This window comes from Prionailurus bengalensis, chromosome C1 (assembly GCF_016509475.1).
Source record: "Prionailurus bengalensis isolate Pbe53 chromosome C1, Fcat_Pben_1.1_paternal_pri, whole genome shotgun sequence".
In the NCBI taxonomy this organism is placed as follows: Eukaryota; Metazoa; Chordata; class Mammalia; order Carnivora; family Felidae; genus Prionailurus; species Prionailurus bengalensis.
Window position 1 is genome coordinate 155,006,590 of NC_057345.1, and position 24,442 is coordinate 155,031,031.

General features: G+C 33.9%; 1 protein-coding gene across 1 annotated transcript in view; it reads right to left on the bottom strand.

Moving 5' to 3' along the window:
* The window catches only part of SCN3A (sodium voltage-gated channel alpha subunit 3), a 115,951-nt gene that overhangs the window by 11,384 nt on the left and 80,125 nt on the right, over positions 1 to 24,442 (bottom strand). Inside the window, 7 exon segments of the mRNA XM_043576930.1 lie at positions 929 to 1,051; positions 7,271 to 7,444; positions 8,193 to 8,347; positions 9,729 to 9,849; positions 20,436 to 20,906; positions 22,575 to 22,931; positions 24,111 to 24,284. Of these exon segments, the coding sequence (XP_043432865.1) occupies positions 929 to 1,051; positions 7,271 to 7,444; positions 8,193 to 8,347; positions 9,729 to 9,849; positions 20,436 to 20,906; positions 22,575 to 22,931; positions 24,111 to 24,284 (1,575 nt within the window).

The window sequence follows — 24,442 nt, forward strand, 5'->3', positions numbered from 1 at the left end:
TCTTTGCTTACAGTGCTTCTGGAAAGTCTGGAGAGTGGTTTCATTCTCCCTGATGAGTGAATCTCAAAGTCAAGGCTGAAGTGTTTTTATTGCTCCAAACAAACCTTCTAACATAAAAGCCCTACGGCCAGGGAGAAATTTAATAGCCATGTGCATTTGCATGCTGGGTTAAACAAAGCTGGCCTTTGCTAAATAGTATTTTGAGGGGCATGACAAGAGATTGTGTAACTAAATAAGTGTGTACTTTATATGTAGATGCATAAAATATACACTAAAGAAGAGAGCTGGCGAGAACGATACACATGCTATGGAAAAAGTGAACCTCATTCAGAATGCTCTGTTAAAAGAGCAATCTTTAAAACAAACCCCAGGGGTTGCCTGAAATGCCAACTTTATTATTCCAACCCCCTATTTTGGTTGCTTAGGATGTATAGATTTTATCAGAGGCTACAATTTAGTGTTGTTTTCTTGTACAACAAGTGTTTTTTGTTACTCCTGTTAATTGAAGAAGTAAAGCACACAAAAACTCTTTACTTTTCATTCATTACCAGTGATTTCTGAGGAATCAAACTGCCCATTGGGAGGAAGAAACACCCTTACTAAGATGAATGTCAATAGTAAATAATCATTTAAAAATGCATAAGCAATGAAAAGAAATAAATGGCAGCACATTTTTTGGATGTTGTAGAAACATCCTTGAACTGTTATCAGAAGACTTGAATTCTAGTCCTGTTCTGCCACAGTTTCTGAGGACCTGCTTGTATAAACCTCGGTTTCATGAGGCTGGCCTTAGTGATCTCTAAGATTCCTGCTCTGAAATTCTGTAACTCTATGAACTAAATATCAGAAGAGTGTGGTACCCCTCTGTATCTAAATGATCACCTACATTTAATTCTGACATGAATCATCAGAGTTTTTTTCTTCTTACCCTCATGCCTTCAAACCGGGATAATGCTCTTAGAGGTCTTAAAGCTCTTAGTGTCCGTAGGGATTTAATGGCACCAAGTTCTGAGTAGCCGAGAGCGTTGGCTACCAAGCTAACCAAAGAAACCTACAAAACAAAAGATATTAATCAGTCCACCAAGAAATAAACTGTTGACTAAAGACATAGGATATGGTGTCTCTTCTTTAGTACCAACCACATAAAATTCAGACGTATCTTGGCAGCCTTCACCTTCCACATAGTGGGATCATCTTACATGGCCAGGCTCATCTGATGTCACTGCTTTTCTTACCAATGGAAACAGAGCCTTTGCTCATTTTTATAAACATCTGTAAACCTTCAAGTTAGATATTTCACCCCATGGAACCCCTTTCAACCTGTGTATGTATAACTGATGATTCAGGATTTGATTCAAAAGCCAGATTCTCTGTGGATCTGTGCTTAATATCATTGATTGGAAGTTGTATTTCTCTCCTGAATTTATATAGTGTCTTGGTTATGTGTCCTGGAAGCATTTACCATTTAATAGAGTCAGTTGCTTAGATATCTTCTTTTCCCCTTCCAGGCAGGTCACATAAACTTTTCATGGACTGGCATGAAACATTCTTCTCTTACGGTGCCTAATGCTATCTGGTTGAATATGTTTTGTATAAATAAATAATGGGATAGTTTTACCTGAAAAAAAATTTTATCAAACTGTGTTGTAGTTTCACAATAATGAAGAAATATTTTCCCAAACTTCTGGACTTATAATTTAGTGAAATACATCTTCTGATATTTACACGTAATGAAATTTTAGTTAAATGTATGAAAGGTTAAAGAAGGCATGCCCTTTTTTTGAGAGGAAGATACTTTATTTGCTTAGATTTTCTTTCAATATAGTAGCATATATTGAACATTTACTATATGTAAGGTTCTGTTCTTTTTTTAATTTTTTTATGTTTATTTATTTTTGAGAGAGAGGCAGAGAGAGACAGAGACAGAGTGCAAGTGGGGGGAGGGGCAGAGAGAGAAGGAGACACAGAATCCAAAGCAGGCTCCAGGCTCTGAGTGGTCATCACAGAGCCCAACACAAGGCTTGAACTCACAAACCGTGAGATCGTGATCTGAGCTGAAGTCAGATGCTTAACCAACTGAGCCATCCAGGTGCACTGCAAGGTTCTGTTCTAAGTGCCTTATGCACATAAATCTCAAGATGTAGATACTATTACTATTGCCTTTTCACTGGTGAGGAGGTTAAGCCCCCCACCTCCCCAAAAGAAAAGAGATGAAGAGGTAATAAGAGGTGGAGTTGGGACTTGAACCCAAGTGATCTGACGTCAAAACCATACCTTATCCTTTTGCATACCTTATCAAAAATGTGTTTCTCGTTTTGTAACAGGAAGAGCTTTAAGACCTCCAAGAAGATATTTGTTTGTCATCTGAGCCACGAAATACAGAAAATGGTTTGAGTGACTATCTTCTCAATTCTCAAGGAGTGTACAAGTGCTTTCCTTGATGTGTAGGGAGGGAGGAGTTAATTCATTACATCCACTGGATGCTTTAAAGGCATGTGAACTTAATTTCTTGTGAGAAAGGCTGTTGAAAATGGATCTGAATGAATCCTCCAACAGTCTTATGAGGTGGAATGGAAACAGTCATCTGCCCAAGAACACATGGTACAAAGCGTGACACAAAAAACAGAACTGAGCCTTTAAAGGCAAATGGAACCACTGTTCCCTCGTTGTTTAATTTAGCATACATCTCACAGAATTTAACAGAAAAATAAATGACTAGTGGCAAGATAATTTATTGAGCTATTCATTTCTGTCTAGTGTTTGCTGCTACAGAAGACTGGAAAGATGGGAAAGGTTATTAGAGAACATGCAATCTTCTGTATTCTGGGCTTCTTTGCCTCAGGAAGCATTCACAGTTTCTTTAGGCCTCTGGAGCTGCTTTCAGAAGAGTTCCCTCATGCTCTCCAAGTCTTTTTATTTGAGAACTGGGAGTTTAAAGGGAAGTGGCTGGAAATTCCTCAAGACCTCAAGTAAGGAAGCTTATGCTTTGAGAAGAAAAGAAAGGCAATAGCCAAAATCAGAGAGTACTGGAAATTCTGGGTGCAAAGACTGGGAGGGACCACTTGCATATAACTACCTCACCGTGCCTGACTCTGAGTTCTTAGAGAAGCGGGGCACAAGTAACTGAGCTTCCTTTAATGGGCCTCATCCCATTTTATGTAGGATAAAAACTAATTTATTGAGTTAACTAATGTGAAAAACTTCATATACTTTAAGGCAATATTGAAAAAAACAATTTTAAAGATTTGCCATGAACTTAAAATTTGAAGATAATATCCTATATTGATAGCATGCTTTACAACTTACAATGGTCTTTTTTTACTTATTTACCTGAGAGTGGTCAAATGACTAGCCCAAGAAAAGGTAGCAAGGGGCAAGCCATGGCAGGAATTTAAGTCTTCTGTTTTCAAGGCCAGTGTTTTCCACCTCAGCAAATATGTCCCCAACCTTTCAATGTATATTATTTTTGGTTTCATCTCTTTTGTGATAAATACAAAAGGCACTCCCGCTAATGTGTACAAAGTGTAAGAGAAGCCCTGTGACAAAAACTGAATTTTTAGTATAAATTTACATGAATCCAGGTGCCTCACAATACAGCAAATTTATGAAACTGTTTGTGTTAGGAGTTTCAGGAGGTTGGTTTAGTTGTCTTCCATACCTTTCCACGTTTCTGTATCAACGAGACTGAGAGAAATAATGCAGGAGGGATTTGATGATTTTGAAGAAGACCCTGGGAGTTCTGTGAGTGGTTAATGAACCAAGTAATGTGAATGTATTTCTCTTTAAAATGGCTTAAGATGATTTATTAAGTTCAGTATGAGGAAGTTGAAGTAAAAACCACAATCACCTCCATGCATTCCAATGATACATTTCATTCCAAATACTTGCATGATTTTTGATGGCAAAATCCAGAAGCATTCTCATTAAAGTGGACTAAAAGAATATGCCCACTACCAACATTTTTTTAACACCTTCTGGAAAAAGAAATAAGAGCTATATGCATTAGAAAAGTAGTAGATTTCATTATTTGCTGATATATTATTGTTGACCTCAACAAAACAAAGGAATAAAGTAAAAAACTATTATAAGAAATAATACAATTATTTTAGGTGCTAATATATGTTTTCATATATTTTTTTAAAAAGTTGTATAGGAGCCTTTGGAACTATATAAACTTTAAAATATTAACATGAGAAAGTATAAGTATAATTTATTATTGTTTTAAGAACAGAGAGCACTGACCCCACCAGATGCTAAAACCAATTATAAATCTGCAGTAATTCAAGTTGTTATGTTAATAGACAAAGAAATGAATGAAACAAATAAAATCCAAATTAGACCTAAGACATGCTGAGATTTACCATGTAGTTAAAGGTAGCGTTTCAAAGGAGAGGTTAAAAAGAGAGAGAAAGAGAGAGAGAGAGGCAGGCAGAAATCATTTTGAAAAAAAAATAGTGTTGGATCCTAATCTCACACCTTACACCAAAATAAAAATTAAATGGATGAAGAAACAAACAAAACTCCATCTGTAAAACTGGGGAAAAAACATGAAAAAGTGTTTTAATAATCTTGACATGACAGGGTCTTCAGAAGCATGAACAAACCAAGAAGGGGAAAAAATGAGACTGATAAGTTTGACCAAATCAATATGAAACATTTCTACATGACAAAAAAACAAAGTCAAGAAACAAAAGCCCAAATAGGCAAAACAATCATACCACATGCGACGAAAGATCTTATTTTTATTTTTATTTATTTACGTATATTTTAAATGTTTTATTTTATTTTTGAGAGAGAGAGGCAGAGACAGAGTATGAACAGGAGAGGGGCAGAGAGAGAGGGAGACACAGAATCTGAAGCAGACTCCAAGCTCTGGGCTGTCAGCACAGTGCCTGATGCGGGGCTCAAAGTCACGAACCACGAGATCATGACTTGAGCTGAAGTCAGACGCTCAACTGACTGAGCCACCCAGGAGCCCCAAAAGATCTTATTTTTAGATTTTATTTGTTTATATCTTTATGTTTGTTCCTTCCTTCCAGAGGGTGTAAGCTCTGACAGAGCTTGATCTGTTCGTGTTCACACCTCCTTTGTTTAAAATGGCACGTGGCCCTTTTTAGGTGCTCAGCACATTTATTAAATAAATGAATGAATGTTAGGAGGTTGGATAGGTAGCCCACTGCAGTCTACATTTACTTTTAGGTAGGGAATTGAAGAGATCACATTTTTACACAGATACATTTTTCAAGGTTTGAAACATGTTCCTTCTGGCTTGAAGTACTTCACTTACACCTCAGATTTTTTTTTTTTAACTTTCTGTGGCTGTTTATTTATTTATCTTTTTAACAGCAATTTACCTGATGGACTGTGAAGCCCTTTTAAGTATGTTTTACTTGTACTTTCAAGAACAGTTTTATCTCTATGTTTACTTTAGCTTAGTGGACCCAGTGGTCTGAGAACAAGTTAACTGAGGTTATATTAATTCACATATTTCAGCCCTAGCTTTGTGAAGGATAGACCCTAGACCCATTTAAGGTAACATAATTTGTCCCAAAGTAGAAGGCTTTAATTACCCAGTTCCAGCCTACTAATTGAGACTCACTAAAAGGGAAGTAATTTTTTTTAGCAACATTTTTTGACATTAAATTTATTCATTTAGACATTACTCAATAGATACTTATGTATCTATATTAGGTGTCTCTAAGGATACAAACATGATACAAAACCCCTGCTATTGAGAGATTTTAGCATCTTATTTATATTTCCTATATGGGGCAAATATATGGAAATACTTGAAGTACAATGTAGTATTTTAGTAAATGTAAAATTTTTAGTAAATGTAAATATTTCAGTAAATTCCAGAATTCTCTGGATAAGTTCTATCACATTTGTAAATGACCTTCATGCATGACAAGATCTTTCTGAAACCAGAGAGGATTCTTAAATGTATTTAAGTGTTCTTCAGGGAGAAGCTGGAGATGATAATAAGTGCTAAATCCCAAAGCCACAGTCTGAAAATACAGTATGACATTTATAACAGATAGGAAACTCATGGGGTAAAGGAGAACTGAATTGAGAATCAGGAAATTTGGACACTAATCTCAGCTTTGTTACTAAGTAGTTGTATTATCTTAGGAAAATTATTTAAACTGAGGCTTCAGTTTCCTAATGTCTAGAATAAATCCTAGATATTCTTTGACGCCCATTCCACCGCAGATCATAAGAATATTAAACTTCCCTTATGGATAGCTTTTCAGGGTAACATTGAGACTCATTTCTTTTGTCCATTAAAGGCCAACCATGGGAATTAGAAATCATTTCTGGTCCATTGAAGTGATCTGGTAGCAGATTTCTCATCAACTCAAAGGGTTAAACTTACATTGGTTATAGTATTATAAGTTATGCATGCGTGGGAAAAAGGGGAGTAGAATTTAGATAGGCCCACACTTGTCAAAATGATAAAATGAATGCACACATACAGCAATTATTCATTCATATTGGCAAGTGTTAGGGCTAAAAAGTGCTTTCTGATTGCTAGGGAACAGCTAGAGATGGTGCTTGAAGTACCTTGTTTTTTGGGGGAGGCTGTGAAGCTTTGTGCAGTGGAATATCAAAGACTACAAAGAACCAGATGACTGTCATTTTGCTCCAGTGTTTCTTCATCACTTGGAATGAGAATAGGGTGCAAGTCAGACAGATCCTATAACTGGTGATGTTTTTATGACTACTGACCCCAGGGTAGTCAGATTCAGAGCAGGGCTCCTATACCTAACTCTCTGCATGGTGTATGTCTGAAGAGCTACTGGGATATCTACTTACTGATTTAAGAGTGGAAATGTATTTTATTGTCTCTGTGGATATGTGGCTGAATGAATACAATCAATGGGTTATTTTAGCATTACTTAGTAACAGGTAGTCTAGAAAGGAATTAAAATGCAATCTCACAATCTCTGGCCCCAAATCTATCTTAATTTTACCTCCTGGAGATTTTTTTAAAACTGTTAATAATTTAAGAGCTTAGATCTGTCAACTAATAGATTTTTAGCTATTCCTTACCTTGAGGTCCTTAAGTTTCAGAAAAAGAGCTGTCTGCTTATGGCACAGAACACGCACTTTCTTTTACATTTACTGTAGGTTTTTTTTTTAACTGCATAGTTGTGTCAGCATTAGGGAGAGTAGGTTCTCAAAAGTCAAGGTTTTAATATAGAAATATGTGAAATGTCAAACTTGCCTTTTTAAAAATAATTTCATAAAAATCACTCAGGATACTTACGTCGACAATCAAGAAATCTAGCCAGCACCAGGCATTGGTGAAATATGTTTGAAATCCATAAGCTACCCATTTGAGGAGCATTTCCAGAATGAATATATAGGTGAAGACCTTGTCAGCGTATTCTAGCATGGTTTTGATAGTCTTTCGCTGTTCGATGTATATATCTTCAAAAGCCTGTGAGTCAAAAATACTTTTATTTTACTTGAATTACTTGCTTCCCTCAAATACTTGATAAAATTGCTTAGTATAATATTGGGCACAAAGCAGTAATTTGATAAATATGGGTTAATATATGACAAACAGACAAATTCTGAAGACTAAAACTAACAGAAAATGTTGGCAAGGAAATGTCAATATCTTTACTGATTTAAATGTTCTTTCTTTCCTGTCTCTCACCCTCAAATCTCTGTCTCAATTACTGCCATAAAGACATGCTTTTAGAGAAGTAATATGAACTCAGGAAATAACTAGAAGTTCTGTTAATGAGGGATCGACTTGGCCTATTCCAACATTACTTTCATTGATTCCCTGAATGATCTGTCTTATTTTGAAAGAATAAACTGATTATACATAAAGAAAACACAATACACTTTTAGTCCATAAATGTTAATATAATTATTAGGGAGAACTGGATGGTATTTGACATAGAAGTTAACGTAGTTACAGAATGTCTCTGTAAGTGGTTGTCTCAGTGAGGAAAACATCTATTAGATAAACACCAGATGAGAAATTCCATCTGGCAGTTCATAGTTTTGATTTATTCTGTGCTGAGTTTTGCATAGTTAAACTCTGGGTGCCAAGCTCTGCAAGGCATAGATATACCTCCTTTTTTGCTTCTTAAACTCAGTGTATGTTTGTGGTATTTTCAGAGCATTAGCTATTTCACTAGAACCTGATTCTTACCACTTTGCATTTTACTTACCAAAGCACCACTGCTGAGAAGAATCATGAAGACAATGAAAGTCTCAAACCAGTTGTGTTCAACAATGCTATAGCAGGTTTTCCGAAGATTCCACCAGACCTTTCCTTTGCCCTCTTCTATACTTACTTGACAGAATGGAAATTTTTTAATACATCCTAAAAGATAACATTAAATACAATAAATTAGAAATGTATATATATTTTGTACAAGATATTGATTCAACAATCCCATACATTATTGAGTGTTCACCACAATACGTGTAGTCACAGTCTGTCACATACATAGTTATTACAATATTACTGACTGTGTTCTCAGTGCTATACTTTTCATCTCCATGATTTACTTGTTTTATAACTGGAAGTTCATACCTGTTAATCCCATTTTGCCCATCTATTTTGCCCATCTATTTTGCCCATCCCCTTACCCACATTCTTCACTTTCCCACCCACCTCCATCATTCCTAGAAAATATATTTTAATCTTAAATAGGAAAAAATTAAACTTTGTTGCTTTCTCCCCATGCCAGTCTCAGATCATCATTTACAGGGGAACTGGCTACTTCATTCCCTAGTTATCTTTAGCATCTTTCCTATAAAATGAATCATTCTCAGACTTATATATTCAGCCAGCCACCTAAAATTCAAGGAATTACTTTATCAAGAGTTGCATGAGTATAAATGTTTTAATACTAGTTAGAATCTCTCTTTGCCTCAAGGCCATTGATGGAAATAGGTTTGGGGGAAAACTGCACTTTTAAATTGTTTATTAATTCCTTGATGTGATCCTGAATTTTTTACTTCCTTCTTTTCATGTACAGAAAAGCCCCCTGTTGTCCTAGGTATCAGCCACTGTCATTTTTCCCAAGCTAATTTATTTTCAGCCTCAGTGCTTTTCTTAGTTACACTATGACTCATCTTGTCAGTTAGTATCTCTGTACCTTTGTCCTCCCCCTCCTAGTTTTCATGTTATTTCTAATTCTCATCCATTCTTCTGCTCTCTCTGAGCTACTACTCATTGGATTAAATCCAGTCACAGTGAATCAGCAAATCTTTATTGATCTGTGTGCAAGACACTATACTGGTCTCTGTGAGAACAACTACTGTTTTCCCTGTCAAAACTCTACAAAACATCCGCATCCCCTAACAGCTCTGGTCACAGCACAAATTAACCGCATTTGAAACTGTGAAGGATGGGGTATAATTATTGTAGCATCTATAAATCAAATCACAACATTGTCAATGAGGTCTGAAGGGACTGCAGTCAGTATCAATAAGATGACATTCCAGAACGCTATTTATCTCATAGGGTTAGCCTCTCCACATTCTGGAGGATGAAACGAAAAACAAAAGACATGTCAAATCACTGCTATTCCACTGTAATCTGGAAATATAGATAAATCAACTTTTCAGAAGAAAAGAAAAAGCAAAGATAAAGTGTATTTACCATTTCTTTAAAATAGTTCCCTCAAGTGAAGTATTTTCAGCCACTGTAAGAAAAGAAGGGGCATTGCATTTGAATCATATTAGAAATTATTTACCTTCAGTAAAACAAGCTTCTGGTTTAAGGTCTTCCTCAGGCTCCATTTCAGCTTGTTCACCTTCCCGTGGGGGAGCAACATCCACTGTGCTTCCTTCAGATGAGCTGGTTGCATTTAATTTCTGGAAACAAAACCCCATTGCAAATTGTGATTTTTCTCCCCTTTTATTCAGCTAATTTGGAAACTCTTTGTCATGGTGTGAAAAAATGATGGTGATTACATCTGACTCTATTAACATTACTGACATTAGGTACTAATAATTTAACATAATTAAAGACCTACTACTTAAAACAATGGAACTGCTGACCTGATTCAGACAGAAGAAAGTAAGACAGCATTCAGCGTGGGTGATTTGGAAATGATGGGTCATACTGATTGTTTTATGATCTCCATTTGTATATGAGTGCCATATGAAAATAGCTTAATGCATTAATACTCAGACAAAATCAAAAATAGTTTGATGAAATTTTGGTATGTTGACATCCACTACTGATTATATTAGTTAAAATGCATCAAATTAGATTATAATTTCCACCTCTTATGATGGAATTTTTCAGAGCAAAGAACATTACCAGTTGTCTCAAACTACTGTCCATGTTTCTGTAATTTTAGAAAGAAAGAGCAGCACATTGACATTAGTCACAGTCATTATATTTCAACTTTGGGCTATATTTTTCCTCTGGCTTACATAATCTTCTTATTTTACTAGCAGAAAGATGATGGATCTCTCTCTGTCTCTCTATCTCTCTCTTTTTGAACTGCTTAAATGACTTCAATACTTGCCAAAGAATCCTAAATCAAATGGAAATTTCTTCATAAATGGCATTGGGCAGAATCTGTATAGACTTTTATTAGGAGCACATTCTGAATTCAACATGTTACCAAGTTGTGAATTTTTCCTGTAAATAAATCATTGTGACATGCCACATGGCTGGGAAGAGCCACTTTAATGTTACAAGAATAAACATATAAATACTTTGAGATCACTTGGGAAGACATTATGGATTTGCAGTGTTTTATGAAAACTGATGCAAAGACATGACATACAACACAGCCTGGCCAATGTAAAGATTTTAGGATGAATAAAACAGCACATGGACATGGTAATGGTTCCAAAGCCCCCATTAACTTTCGTAGCTAAGTGGTAAGGGTTGCTGTGCTCTAGCCTTCTGAAAGAGTTAATGTGTTACCAAAAAAATCCCCAAATGACTCCCTAAACATTGGTCATATTGGAGGAAATTTGGCTTAAGATTCTTGATTCACTGGAATCATAATGCAAATGTAGTTTAATATTTTATATTGTGAACTAGTTGAAAAGTACTATCCAGATGATACTTCCTGCGATGTTACTTTGAAGGTGAGGTTAATCATGCCCAACTAAATATATTATGAAAATTAAATATATTATGAATATATATTATGAAAAATACTTTAAATCAAAATACAATTCTATAATAAAATACCTCCTTGTCTTGTGTATGCTAAAGAGAGAAACTAGGCCATCATATTCAGCTGATGGTTCTTAGGATCATTATAGTACAAGAATTTTTATCATTAAATTTCTCTACTTTTTGGAGAGCTGAAACACTGAGACATATTTTCTTCCCGCAAGACTTTTCTGCTGCTTATAACCAGAATATCTTTATTCTTTTAAGAAAATCCCAGAAAAGCTACTACTGGATAGAATTGTAACAGCTTCTGATATAACAAAGAAAATACTGGATAATTGTTTGAATTCAGCGACTAACTCTTCCCTTCCAATTTCACTGGTGACTTATGGGTTGAACACTATTATATTTGATGAGTGGCAGTGATAATATCCACTGTATAAATAAAACCAGTAAGAAACCAAATTATTTTGAGGTTAGTTATAAAACATTCCATATTTCTTCTTCCTATTGGCCAAACCAAATTCACCAGTTTCTTCTGAGCCTAGTCATGGATCACCTCTTCCATGAAGCCTTTCTTTCTTGCGTGATTTCTTTATGCTAAATTTTATAGAATGTTAGGTCATTATACATGATTGCTTTGATCAGATATTCTCATGAATATATATAAATTATGTATGTACATAAAATTTTACATAGGTACAAATTATATATTTATGTATGCATACATAAACGTATATACCAAACACACACACACACACACATACATATACCAAAAGACCCAAGCACAGAATAAACACTAAATATTTATATCAAATTTAGAGAGTGCCAATAAATGATTGAATGCATTTTGTATTACTTTTATAGAGAGAATTATAGTGTTTAGGTAATTTCATCTCTCCACTTTGATACATAATTCAATAATGGCCTTGATAGAAGTCTATTTAATTGTATTAGAAAATACCTTTTTAATGAATAGGAATTATTTAAAATTAATAATATTTTAGCAATAAAAACCCATGAAATTTCCAAATGTTTTTCTAAGATATTGGCAGACATTCAATAAAGAAATGTTCTAAAATATTGGCAGACATTCAATGAAGGAAGAAAGTAATCAGCATATGTGTATAGATATACAAATACATGTATACTTTCCCATTTGACAACTCTAGAAAACATACTCTTCTCATTTTACCACTGTTAATATAATTGTGAGATGTTCAATTTTTCACATTATACTTGTCTGCCACATAGTCTACAGATGGTCTTATATTTAAATACAAACACTATACTAACTTAAACCTGAATGACACAAGTAATAGTAGCTGCTAATCTGAATGACAACTGAATCTACCATTGCCAAGTACTGACCATTGGATGGTCTTTTGTTATTAGTACTGTCTTTAGGTTATAAATGTTTTTGTGAATGTGGTTAACATGTTTGGATATAAATGCTTTCAATTTTCTAAATAGTTATGGAAGTTATGCATTGTACATTGTAAAGATTGTAAAATAGAGGGTCAGTAGTGAGTTAGTTTGTCTCTATCTGCCTGGCATTATTATTTTAAAACATGGGTTTTAAAAACAGACAAACCACCCTTCCAAAACTCCACATGTATTCTACTCTTTCCAAACAAGCAGAACCCATTTTACATAGAGAATTGCTTCACAGTTACTCAGGAGTTTTTCTGATTTTAAGTTTTCCTGATTTTCTGATTTTAACTTATACCTTAGAAAGTTTCTTAAGGAATATTCAGAGTCTTGTAGACCCTCATGCACCAAAGCTGAAAAGTTAGTTGGTAGGCTAGTGTTCATTTCACTAAGAAGTGTTTTGTGGGAAACTCCTTTCCCCGTGGAAGTTGACATAAGTTAATTCTTCTTAACTTGGAGTATCAGGCTTGTTCTGTTGTAACCTTCACAGGCCACATTTTTTTTTTGTCATAGGGAAATACATACATTTTCTTCTATGAAGTTACAAAAATCTTGTGTCAACCATATAAAATTTCAAAAGTTGTGAATTTACTTATAAAGTAAAGCTTAGAATGTGCTCTTATTAAGTTACAATTTACTAATTATGATATACTGCCTGATATGCTTTAGTCACTGTATACATAAAGGATGTTACTGCTGTCTTTTTAAAGAATTAATTTGTACCCTAGAAACTTAAATCCTAGAAATTTTAAATCCTGTACGTTGATATAATGCCATCTGTGTAATCTAAACATTTTCTAGTTATTTCAATATTTGGCACTCATACTCTGATAGAGCATAGTTTGTGATACATTTTATCATAGCCCTACCAAAATGACTTCCAAGTTTACTTAAAAGCATGTAACTGATTTAAAAGCAAGTGACTGATGATAAACACAAAGAATAACTTACTTTCTTTATATTGCCATAGCTGTGATACTACAGTGGTATTAAAAAAAAAAAGCCAAGAAACCTGAAATGAAATTTTCCATATTAAGGAACTCAATACTATACTAAATAAAAAAATTAATACTTTTTTAGAAGTAGTTAGAAAAATATAATTAGGTATATAGGCATAACTGTAGAAAACTTCCATATAAACCATATAGTACAAGTTCAAACTTGTGTTCTTGTACTATTTTCTCCTTACCCCTCCAATATTTTATGGCACTTAAAAGTTCGATTCTTCCATCCCTTGTAGAAACTACTGAATCTACAGAGGGATGATGGCTTATGCTCTACAAATGCACACTGGAAAGCAGGTTTTAAGATGCAACATTCTCCAGGCCTAATTCAGCCACAGAAAACATGCCTGGCTGTAGCAGAAGCCTGGCGCAATACTGTGGAAGCTGCACGCGGATCCAAGAACCATGTTCTCAAAGACATGGTACCTGAATATGTAGTTTTCAAGAAGGTTGACTACAAATACCATTCATAAGAAATGACAGAATCAGCACCCATAAAGGCCGTGAGACCATTTTTCCCTCTAATAACATGAACTCATATAGAAATTCTCCTTTGTGATGAATATTGCTCTTGATTTTTATCCAATTAAAACATGAAATTTAACTTTCAGAGATAGAAGAGAATGTTAGCAACTGGCCTACTTCCACTGAAATGCGCTTACATTTCATTTATTTTCAGTCAGCTATCAAATGCTTGACTCTCACAAACTGCTATATGGTTCAAGAGGCAAAAATAAAAGATTCAGCCATTACAGATTGCCTTTAAAATCTAGCCATTTCTCTCATAACTTCTGAGTTTTGTCTTACAAGTAGAAGAGGAAAATTTTTTGATCGCACATACTATCAGGGCCTTAGTCTGATCTTTTGGATATGCATATCCATATCTTGACTTACGATCTTTCACTTGAAGAATAGGTAGACACACCAGGAGGCCATTGGGCTGCTTGTCCAAGGCAGGGAGAACAAGATTAAAACCAATAGTTCTCTTTTCTAGGCCACTTACTGAATGGCTAAAAATATAAACCACGTGTATGTGGCTTTGCCTCAACATATTTTAAAAGTGCAACAGCCCTGGTGCTTCTTTAATTTCAAAACAGCGTTAATAAGAACATGATATTTGAAAGTGAAAATAATTATGTGGTCGTTGAAAAGTAAGGTAAAAGGGCATCAAGAAACCAAAATAAAAAAAAACTGGCTTATCTTGAGAAGATATACAAAATTTCCATCTAAACTAGCCTTAATTGGGTTTTATTTCAACAGAAGTACGCTACCACACCACAACAGTTCTCTAAAGGTCACAATGGGTTTAAAATGGCTATTGACGTACCCATCTGTGCCTCTGGAAGAGTTGCCTCACATTCAGTTTCACAAAGAGAGTGTTTGGAAGACACTGAGAGCAAGACAGAGAAAGCCCAGAGGTACTTTCATTGCTCTCCAGATTCTGAAAACAGAGCACAGTGCCTTTTCCAGAAGAGCACGTGCTTGAGGTCTTCATCAAGTATCTATTTACAGTTTCCATGAAGACTTTGAAATGGAGGGAATACTGTTATAAACATGATGTAAAAGATAATTCTCCAGTACCATTTAATTCTGTCCTGCTTGTGAAGAAAAAATAAATCAGATTTTTTTCACTGGCTAATGTTGGTCATTGAAAGTTAATAGTCATTGTTAAACAAAAATTGTATAAATCAGCAGGGACCTGTATTTTTTCCCTACTTTTCATTAATAATTTTGTTTCTGAATTGATTTCATTCTCCAACTAATTCTCAGTTATCCCCAAGGAAGAAGAGAGCAGGTATAAATTAAACCTAGAGACAACTCCAAACTCTAGTTAGATTTTTTTTTTTCACCAAAAGTATTGAAACTGCCAATACTCAAGAACTTTCTACTTCTGCTTTGTAATTCCCCTCCCAGAACCACCCTCTGGCTGAGAGTCCAGCAAGCACTGATATCAACAAGAGAAAGTTGGGTGAAGAAAATAAAGACTTAGTTATATACAAACCTATGGCAGTCTTGGGAGATGCCCTTTACTCCTCATAAAACTATATTTAATACTAAAAAATAGGACATTTTCTATGTCTCTTTTTTACCTGCTCAGTTTTGGGTAGAAAGGACATTTAGGGAAAATTAATGTAGATAAAGGAATTTTTTTTAAATGGATACACTGGACCAATTATTTAATGATAAAAATACAGTGAACTTTTCCTATCCCATATCACGATGCTTCCTTCTTTATTTTCCAATGAACACTTACGGTTTTGCAGACATATGACTCAACAACTTTCCTAAACTACATAAAAATCCAAGATATGTGGTGCCCAAATACATACAGACTATGGCCCTTCATATCCAAAAACTTATGATCACCTTGCTTTTGTTTTTCACAGAGCCTTAAAAACAACATGAAAGCAAACATTTCCATCTGGAGCAAATGAATTATAAGGGTTGAAAATTATATTCATGAATCTGAATATAATGATCTGAAAATGGCACTATCAAAAAATCCTGTGAGACTCATTTTAGTATACAATTTACTTATAAGGGCTGAATCAACAACAACAAAGAGTTGTGGTCTTATTTTAATGAAATAAAAGCAGAGAAATAAAAAAAAAATGCATGCTCTCTTAAATTCTTGACTACATTGAACTTTAAACATTCCTATCATATTTTAAAATAGATATAAATCCTATAGAGCATGCAATCATTGCTTTTAAAAGTTTAAAAGGCTATACTGGAAAACTCATTAGCAGAATCAAATATGATGTGGGACTGCCCGTGTCTCCTGACCATGCTGTGATGTGTCACACGATTCAGCAGAGAGCAGCTGGGCACATCTGGCACTTCCTTGCCATGGCAGGGGAAGGAACAGAGCTGAGTAGCATGCAGGCCAGTCAAAATTTACTTAGAAAGTGATTGTACATGTACAACTTGCTTGGGTAACCCGGGTAAAAGTGATGGCACGAGCCTCTGGCTGGTTAAAAAACACCAGAGTTGCATTCTTGATGGCTCCAGCTTGGTTTTACCCCTGTGAGAAGTAAGAATGGTAAGCAGTGAAGGTCAGAGTATGATATTGCTAGATTGTGCTTTGGAATTCAACTTCAAATATGATTCTTAAGAGCATTTATTCTATATCCTCACCTCGGAAGACAATAAAACCTTTTATAAACAAAATTGTAAAAACTCGGTTATATAAATATTCCAAGAAATCATGATTACGTGAACTTTAAAAATATAAAAACAAAATTCTACATTACGATCTTGTCACAAGATTTGTATGATTCCAAGTTTTTCCAATATAAAAAGATCACTGTTTTGAAATCTATACCTTTAATTCTCTTACATTTTTTCATGCAAAGCTTTATATTTGTTTCCATACCATCTCATTTATGTTAGTGACCAAAATATATAGATATAATGGATTTAGATATAGATGTATAAATATATATGTTACAAATATAATAACAGCAATTCATATCTTTATCTCTAACAAGAATTTTAGGGATCATTTCTCCCAATTGTACTTTAGCTCATTATACAATATGACAAATATGAATGTAAGGAGCAGAGTGACTAGAGTTTTCAAATACCATCTAAGTTAATGATTAATTTATTGCCTCTTCTTAAATCAGAAATATATTGCAGGGATTTTTGTTGTTGTTGTTTTGTTTTTTAGTGAGAAATGTATCACTCTGTTGGTTAGGTTGTATGATTTCTTACTTTGTCAGCAAAAAGAAAGGATATTCTGTGCTCTTCAAAGCATAGCTCAGTGTTCTTTTTCTACTTGTGGTCAAAAACTTAGAAGCATGAACCAAAATGTCACTTTATGGATATGTTACTTTTCATTTGTGTGTGTGTATGTGTATGTGTATGTGTGCAATAGTTATTAATAAGACAGAATAACCCAGCCAACATAAATATGCATGTGAAATGTGACCTATGTTCAGTGCCAGCAGTTTTGAGAAATTTCAGGTTAAAACTGAACTTTGCTGGAATTTAAACCCACTGTATTATGTTAGAACATGCTAATTTTTTGCTTTTATTTTTAAGAACAATGTACTTTTAATCTTTGTGTGAGCATATATGAGAATTGCCCTATTACTTTTTCAAGGGTTTTTTTTAGTACTAATTTAAAACATCATCCATATAAAATGTGTGGAATTTATTTCTACTTTTTGAAATAATCTGAAATTTTATCCTAGCTTTATAAAAGTCTTTAGTTTTTCTATTTAGTTTGATGAATTTTTCCAGCTATTTTACATAATTTTAATTTCATTACATTCTATTATTGGTTTCCATGTATCCAAAATTTAGCTTGGAAGAGGATAGAATGGTTATAAAAAGAGTCACCAAAAAGGAATTTTTGTTCAGATGATAAAATGTTTTCCAGAACTTAATAATAAAGTCATTGTGTCTCCACACACCAAGTGTATGATTTTCTAGCAATTAAGAAGATATGACAATGAGGTGATACTCTTCTAAGCAACCATTTGAAATATCTGTGGGCACTATAGAGTTTTTGAAATATTCTGGAAATCAACCTTTTGGTAGAAAGAAATTAAGATATTCAATTTCCATAAATCCAATGTGATAAAATTTATGACATTAATGTAGCAAAAGTTTCTCTGCCTCTTTTTTTTTGTCTTTTGTTTTTTTGTTTTTTGGGGTTTTTTAAACCTCTTCTTGACCCCAAGCTACTCTTGTCCCTAATCTTACCTTATTTTCTCTTCATTTTAACTTCATTGGTAAGTTGCTCTATTTTCAGGGAATCAGGTAATTATGAAATCTGCATTATCAAATCTGCTTTTAAACCCTGATTTCTCCTCCAGGGTTTTACTCCCAATACGATCACTTGTAATTCAGGATATTCCAATTGAATTCTTCCTCTTCCTACTTAAACCTGGTAACCTTTCTAAGAAGGCCATTTCAGTGACATTACTGTTTTTCCAGTTTCCCGGAGTCTTTCTTTACTAGTTTGTCAAACTGCCAGGTCTCAGTGCCCATACTTATTACCTTAGCCCAGAATTTCATCACCTCATTGCTATCAAATGATTGTTACCACATTCCCCAAGATAAATTCACTGATACCAAACAAACTTGCCTAAAACATCACTTTCCCCTGCTTCAGAACAAATAGCTCCTTATTGACTGTATCGCCAATTCTAAACTTTTCCACTTCAAAGATTTTACATTCTGAAACACCTTACTCACCCAAACATATTTTCCAGTATCTTCTCAGCCAGTACTTTATTCATGCTGATTGTTCCACTGTTACACCTTAATACTAAGCCCATTCTCAACTGTGAGTTTCCTTTGGTAGGGTTTTGCTTTGGCTTCCTGATCATATATTTGACCCAAACTTGGACGCCTATTTCAATTTTATCTCTTCCGTTTAGCAGCTTGCTATGTTCTTGCTGTTTCTCACTATCTCTAATTTTTATATTCAGTCCTGCAGGATAAAACTTTTTAATAGGTCTTGAATGATTTTAAGAATTAATGTTAGCTTCCTCAAAGATGTTGAGATTTCCCAAAAGGGGTTATATTACAGAGTTCTCCTTTAACTCTTCCTTACTCTTAGTAGCCCAGCAGAGTGCTGAATTTACAGAAAGTGCTCAATAAGTGCTCATTAATTAATTGGTGTTTTTTCTTAAATAGGTCTATTTTAGGGATGAAAAACAAAATTAGAATTAAATTCTTATTTTATCAGAATGAGCAATTTGTAAATTAGAATTGAGCTCATTAAGCAGACTTTGAGTGGAATTCCAAGAATATTATACCTCATTTTGCATGTATTTGTACCTCTTAAAAAAATTTTCAAATTTGGTATTATAATATATCTCAGCAGTGCTGAAATGCCTGAAAGAAAGGATCAGGAGCTATGAGTTATGACATTGTCAACTACTTATTACTTATACAAATTCTATTGATACCATTCTTAAAAAGAGAGGTTTTTAAAATATGCTCACAAAATCAGACATCATTGGTCTGATTTCTGTGGTGATAAATATCATACCCTTAAGCTAAAATCTGTCTTTTATAATTCTGTACTGGACTTACTTCCTACTGGGATGTTAGAAGTCCAAAAATGAATAGTAGTAAAAATTTTAATGTTGTTTTTCACAACGAAAAACTGCAGAATTAATACCATTAAGTGGCTATTGTGGGATCCTATTAATTCTAATCACACAGTAGGAACAATTCCCTTTCTTCTTTGTTTTATTTTGAACAACAGTAATATGACAATAAGAGCAGATTTTCAACTTTTACTTCTTAACTGTAATCCTCAAGTGGAGGTTCTCTAAGTAGCTCTTAGCATTTTTCAAGTTAATCTGGAATACCTTATAGATTTGCTCACCCTTGGGAAAAATGTAACCAGTGCTTCTTGCACTGTCCTAATATGTGTAATACTTTCATAAATGAATAACACTCTGTCATAGTCAATAAACCTTCAGAGGTGAACAAAAGCTACACAAAACTTTCACATTAAAAAAATCATAGCAAAACCTAATATAGAAGGTAAGGAGATGACACTTTCACAATGATCAACAAAATACGGTTCACTGATTCATCTAAAGAGCATAACGTAGTGTAGAATAGAATGTGTTAAATAAGGTTGATGTTTTGACAGGCCACAATTTTTAGCCAGATTTTCAAACTGTCAAGAAGATGAATATACTAATTACACAGAATGATGATTTCCTGTGGAAAGTTGGAATTTGTATGAATGGATTTCCCAATAAAGAATATCTCATAATTTTCCAACATTGTCATATATATGACTTTCAGTATACTTTTTAATAATGCATATAAGCATAATGAAAATACTAAATAACCATAATGCATGGTTATTATAGGAAATGCCACAAAAACTTTAAAGGCATTCTTACCTCTTTGCTTTCTTCTAGTTCTGACTCACTGCTAAACTCTTCGGTATTTAAGTTTTCGAAGTCAGACTCTCCAACAGCAATTGGCACTGTTACAGTGAGGCTGGGGTTGTTTATGAATGACATATAATCATTTTCATCGATTACATACTTTTCAACACTGCTTCCGGTACCTACACCACTGGTGGTTCCATTCCCATCTTTAAGATAATTAAGTTCTTTGCTGATTTCTATTCCAGTATTATTGGAGATGCAGCTGTCTATTTTGTTGCCTTCATGGACCTCTATAACTTTTGGCTTTCTAAAAAAGGTTTTTCTGAAACACTCCCGTATCTTACTTTTCACATAATCAATTCCCTTTTGCATCCTTCCTACTGCAATCTGGAGATTGTTCATTTCATTATCATCATCAGTAGCAGCAAGATTGTCTGAGCTAAATGAACTCAACAATAAGGCCAGAAAGAGGTTCAGAACCTAAAAGAAAACAAGAAAATTTGCTACATTAATATGAAGTATTCATAAATTAATAACTTAAACAGGGAATTCATAGATCTTTACTAAAATTAATTCAAGAATGCTTACTGTATTTCAGACGCATGTCTTAATCACACACTATTTAAAGGACCTGAAATCTTCTACCTGCCGTAAGGGTGAAACGATAAAACAAGTGCCTTTTCTTTCGTGAAGAAGGACAATAAGAAAACTTCTAAGACTTTAGTTGTCTACTCAGGGTTGCCAGTGAAGAGACAAAAATCCCAATTTATGGTTTTAGCCAATGAGAAAAAAAGATCATTTTAGTCATTTTATTTCATTTTATTAGTTTGTCTAGAGAATGTGTCTAGCTTTGTGTGTATAAATAATGAATTTATTTATTTGATAGCCTAGTGGTATGTGTTAAAACAGTATACTTGTAATATAAATTCCTTCATCCAATGGCCACAAATTTATAACAGCAGAGATTTCTAAATGCAAATATATAAGGTTAACACACTTCCCATCAAAGCAAGAACCCTAGTTTGTTTCCTTATTTCTGTATCAGATTTTGTTCATAATCTAGAGCTTCCTAATATACTATTCTGAAAAAAATGCATGTCTACAGTTATTGCATAAACATTCTTAAATTTTTTTTTAATTTTTATTTATTTTTGAGACAGAGAGACAGAGTGAGAGCAGGGGAGGGGGAGAGAAAAAGGGAGATACAGAGTCCAAAGCAGGCTCCAGGCTTACAGGCCATGAGATCATGACCTGAGCTGAAGTCAGATGCTTAACTGACTGAGCCACCCAGGCATCCCTCCACAAGCATTCTTTTAAGCAGTCTAACTGGAAATGTACCTCTCAAAGGAAAGGTTCAGTATGATGGCATAAAGAACACTTTGTCCACACATAATTGAGAAACTTAAGCATCAAAACACATAAATATGCGAATTGTGCTTTTACATTTGTGCTTTTAGGTCAGAACTGAAAGTAAGCTTTTAAAATCTTGTCAGTGTCCATACATATGAAACCTTAAACTGCAATAACTTATTTTCTTTTAATAAAGTAAATTCAGGGAAGGATATATTTAGACCATTTCCAAGGCATTTGAATAATTACAATACATAGCTACAATATAATAGCCTATTTTATTGAAATTTATCTTCAAAATTTGGTAATGTGCAACTTATGCCTCTGAGTGAGCCAACAATATGAACTATGAATGTGCAAAGATCAATTTCAATATAAAATAGACAGTTATATTTTTAGATTTACTGGAGATCATTTTCTTCTCAAAGTAAAGATAGGATAAAAAAATAATTCAAGCCTTAACAGTAATATTGGGATTAAATTATTCTTCATAAAAGCATTTCTTTGAAAAAGAAAAACAAAGAAAAAAACTAATATTTTTGCTCCCAAACTTTCACAAATGTACCTCAGTTAATCCTCACACCAGCCGTAAGATTTCAGCTCTGTTATTCCAGTGTCAGAGTTGGGAAACTTTGGGCTCAGAGAAGCTAAGGAACTCCCCCAAACTCAGAGTGCTAGTCCTGGGATTTGAGTCTAAGTTACTGAAGATCAAACCAGAGCTGTCTATTGCATCAGGCCACCTTCCTTGCTACAGTTTGATCTTGTTCTTAAATATGAGCATTTGTAATACATACGTACCACAAGGTTTCCAATGACCATGACCAACATGAAAACAATAAGGCACATGGTTTGGCCAGCGACCTCCATACAGTCCCACATGGTTTCTATCCACTCTCCACATAGCACGCGGAACACAATCAGAAAGGAGTGAAAGAAGTCATTCATGTGCCAGCGTGGAAGTTGACAGTCACTGGAGATCTTGCAGACACATTCTTTGTAGCTTTTACCAAACAGCTGCATGCCAACCACAGCAAAAATGAAGACAATAATGGCCAACACCAAGGTGAGATTACCTAGAGCCCCCACAGAATTGCCAATGATCTTTATCAGCATATTCAGGGTGGGCCAGGATTTTGCCAACTTGAAAACTCGAAGCTGTAATTAAGTGAAAAAATACTCTCAGTATAATTACAATATAATTTTAGAAGTTAGTTAGACATTGTTTTATTAGTATACCATATTATAGACCTACTTCTGAGGGATATGAAAATCTCAAACCATACTAAAATTCAAATCCAGAAAAAAAGAGTTAACAATGCTAGAATTGTAAATCAAGTCATATCATTTAAATGTAAAAGTAAAAGAAAATATTTCAGAATAAATAAAACATTCTGATTAATCAGCAGATATATCCCTAGAAACAAATTAATATTTTGATTACAGTGTTTTAAATTGGATTGGGTAAACTAATGTCACCCTCAGACTACATTTTAGAGTAAAAAGAAATATTAAAAATCTGAGTTATATATTTTAATGGATATTTATAAAATAAAACTAAAATAAACAAATTTGATTTAAAAAACTTACATGAAGTCTTCCTTTCAATTTGAAAAAAATACACATTTTACTTAATTTCCAATAAAATTTTACATATTTTGAAATAATTTTTTTGACAAATATAAAAACGTTTGTTACACCATTGTTTTAAATGCTAATGGTATCACATATTTTCCTACATGTTCCTTTAAAGTAGTTCCCACTAATATAAGTAAGGTTGATAAAAAGCTAAGATTATGGGCACCTAGGTGGTTCAGTTGGTTAAGCATCTGACTCTTGATTTCGGCTCAGGTCATGATTTCACGGTTCATGAGATCTAGCCCTGCATTGGGCTCTGCACTATCAGTGCAGATTTGGGATTCTCTCTCTCTCTCTGCCCCTCCCCCACTCATGCTCTATCTCTTTCTCAAAATAAACATTAAAAAAAATAAGAATATCCACATATCTTAAAAAAAAAGCTAAGATTAATTGAGGCCTGAAGTTTTTATTTGCATTTCTTTACAGAGTTGAAACAAAAAAAATGTTAATGAATTTAAAACATAATTTTAGACGCACATGTGTTTTTAAATTTACCCTCTATAACTAATCATTATGAAATGCTTCAACCATTTTTATCATTCTTAGTTTTAAAGGGAATATTTATGTATTTTCTTAGAGTATCATGCATATTGATGTAGATTTAAAATATTATTAAAGTAAATATAAGATACATATTGATTCATTTTCAAAATAAATTTTATGCCAGTGACAGAATATAAACATAGTCTAAGTAGATACCAATCTGAATGATCTCAGTACAGACAATCCCTCCACATTGGCCAGGCCAAGCTCCATCAAACTAAGGCTGACAATAATTCCATCAAAGATATTCCAGCCCTCTTGGAAATAATAATATGGATCCATGGCAATAATCTTGAGAACCATTTCTGCTGTGAAGATCCCAGTGAAGACCTAAAGTAAAATAGAGATCACAGACATTGAAAAAAACTTTTGACACTGCAAGAATCTGTAAAGAATATTAAATAGTCATGAGTAAAAATACTTAAAATGGAGAAATGTGATAAACTGTTTAGCATTTTTTTCCAGGGGACTATTTATTTTATTTAACA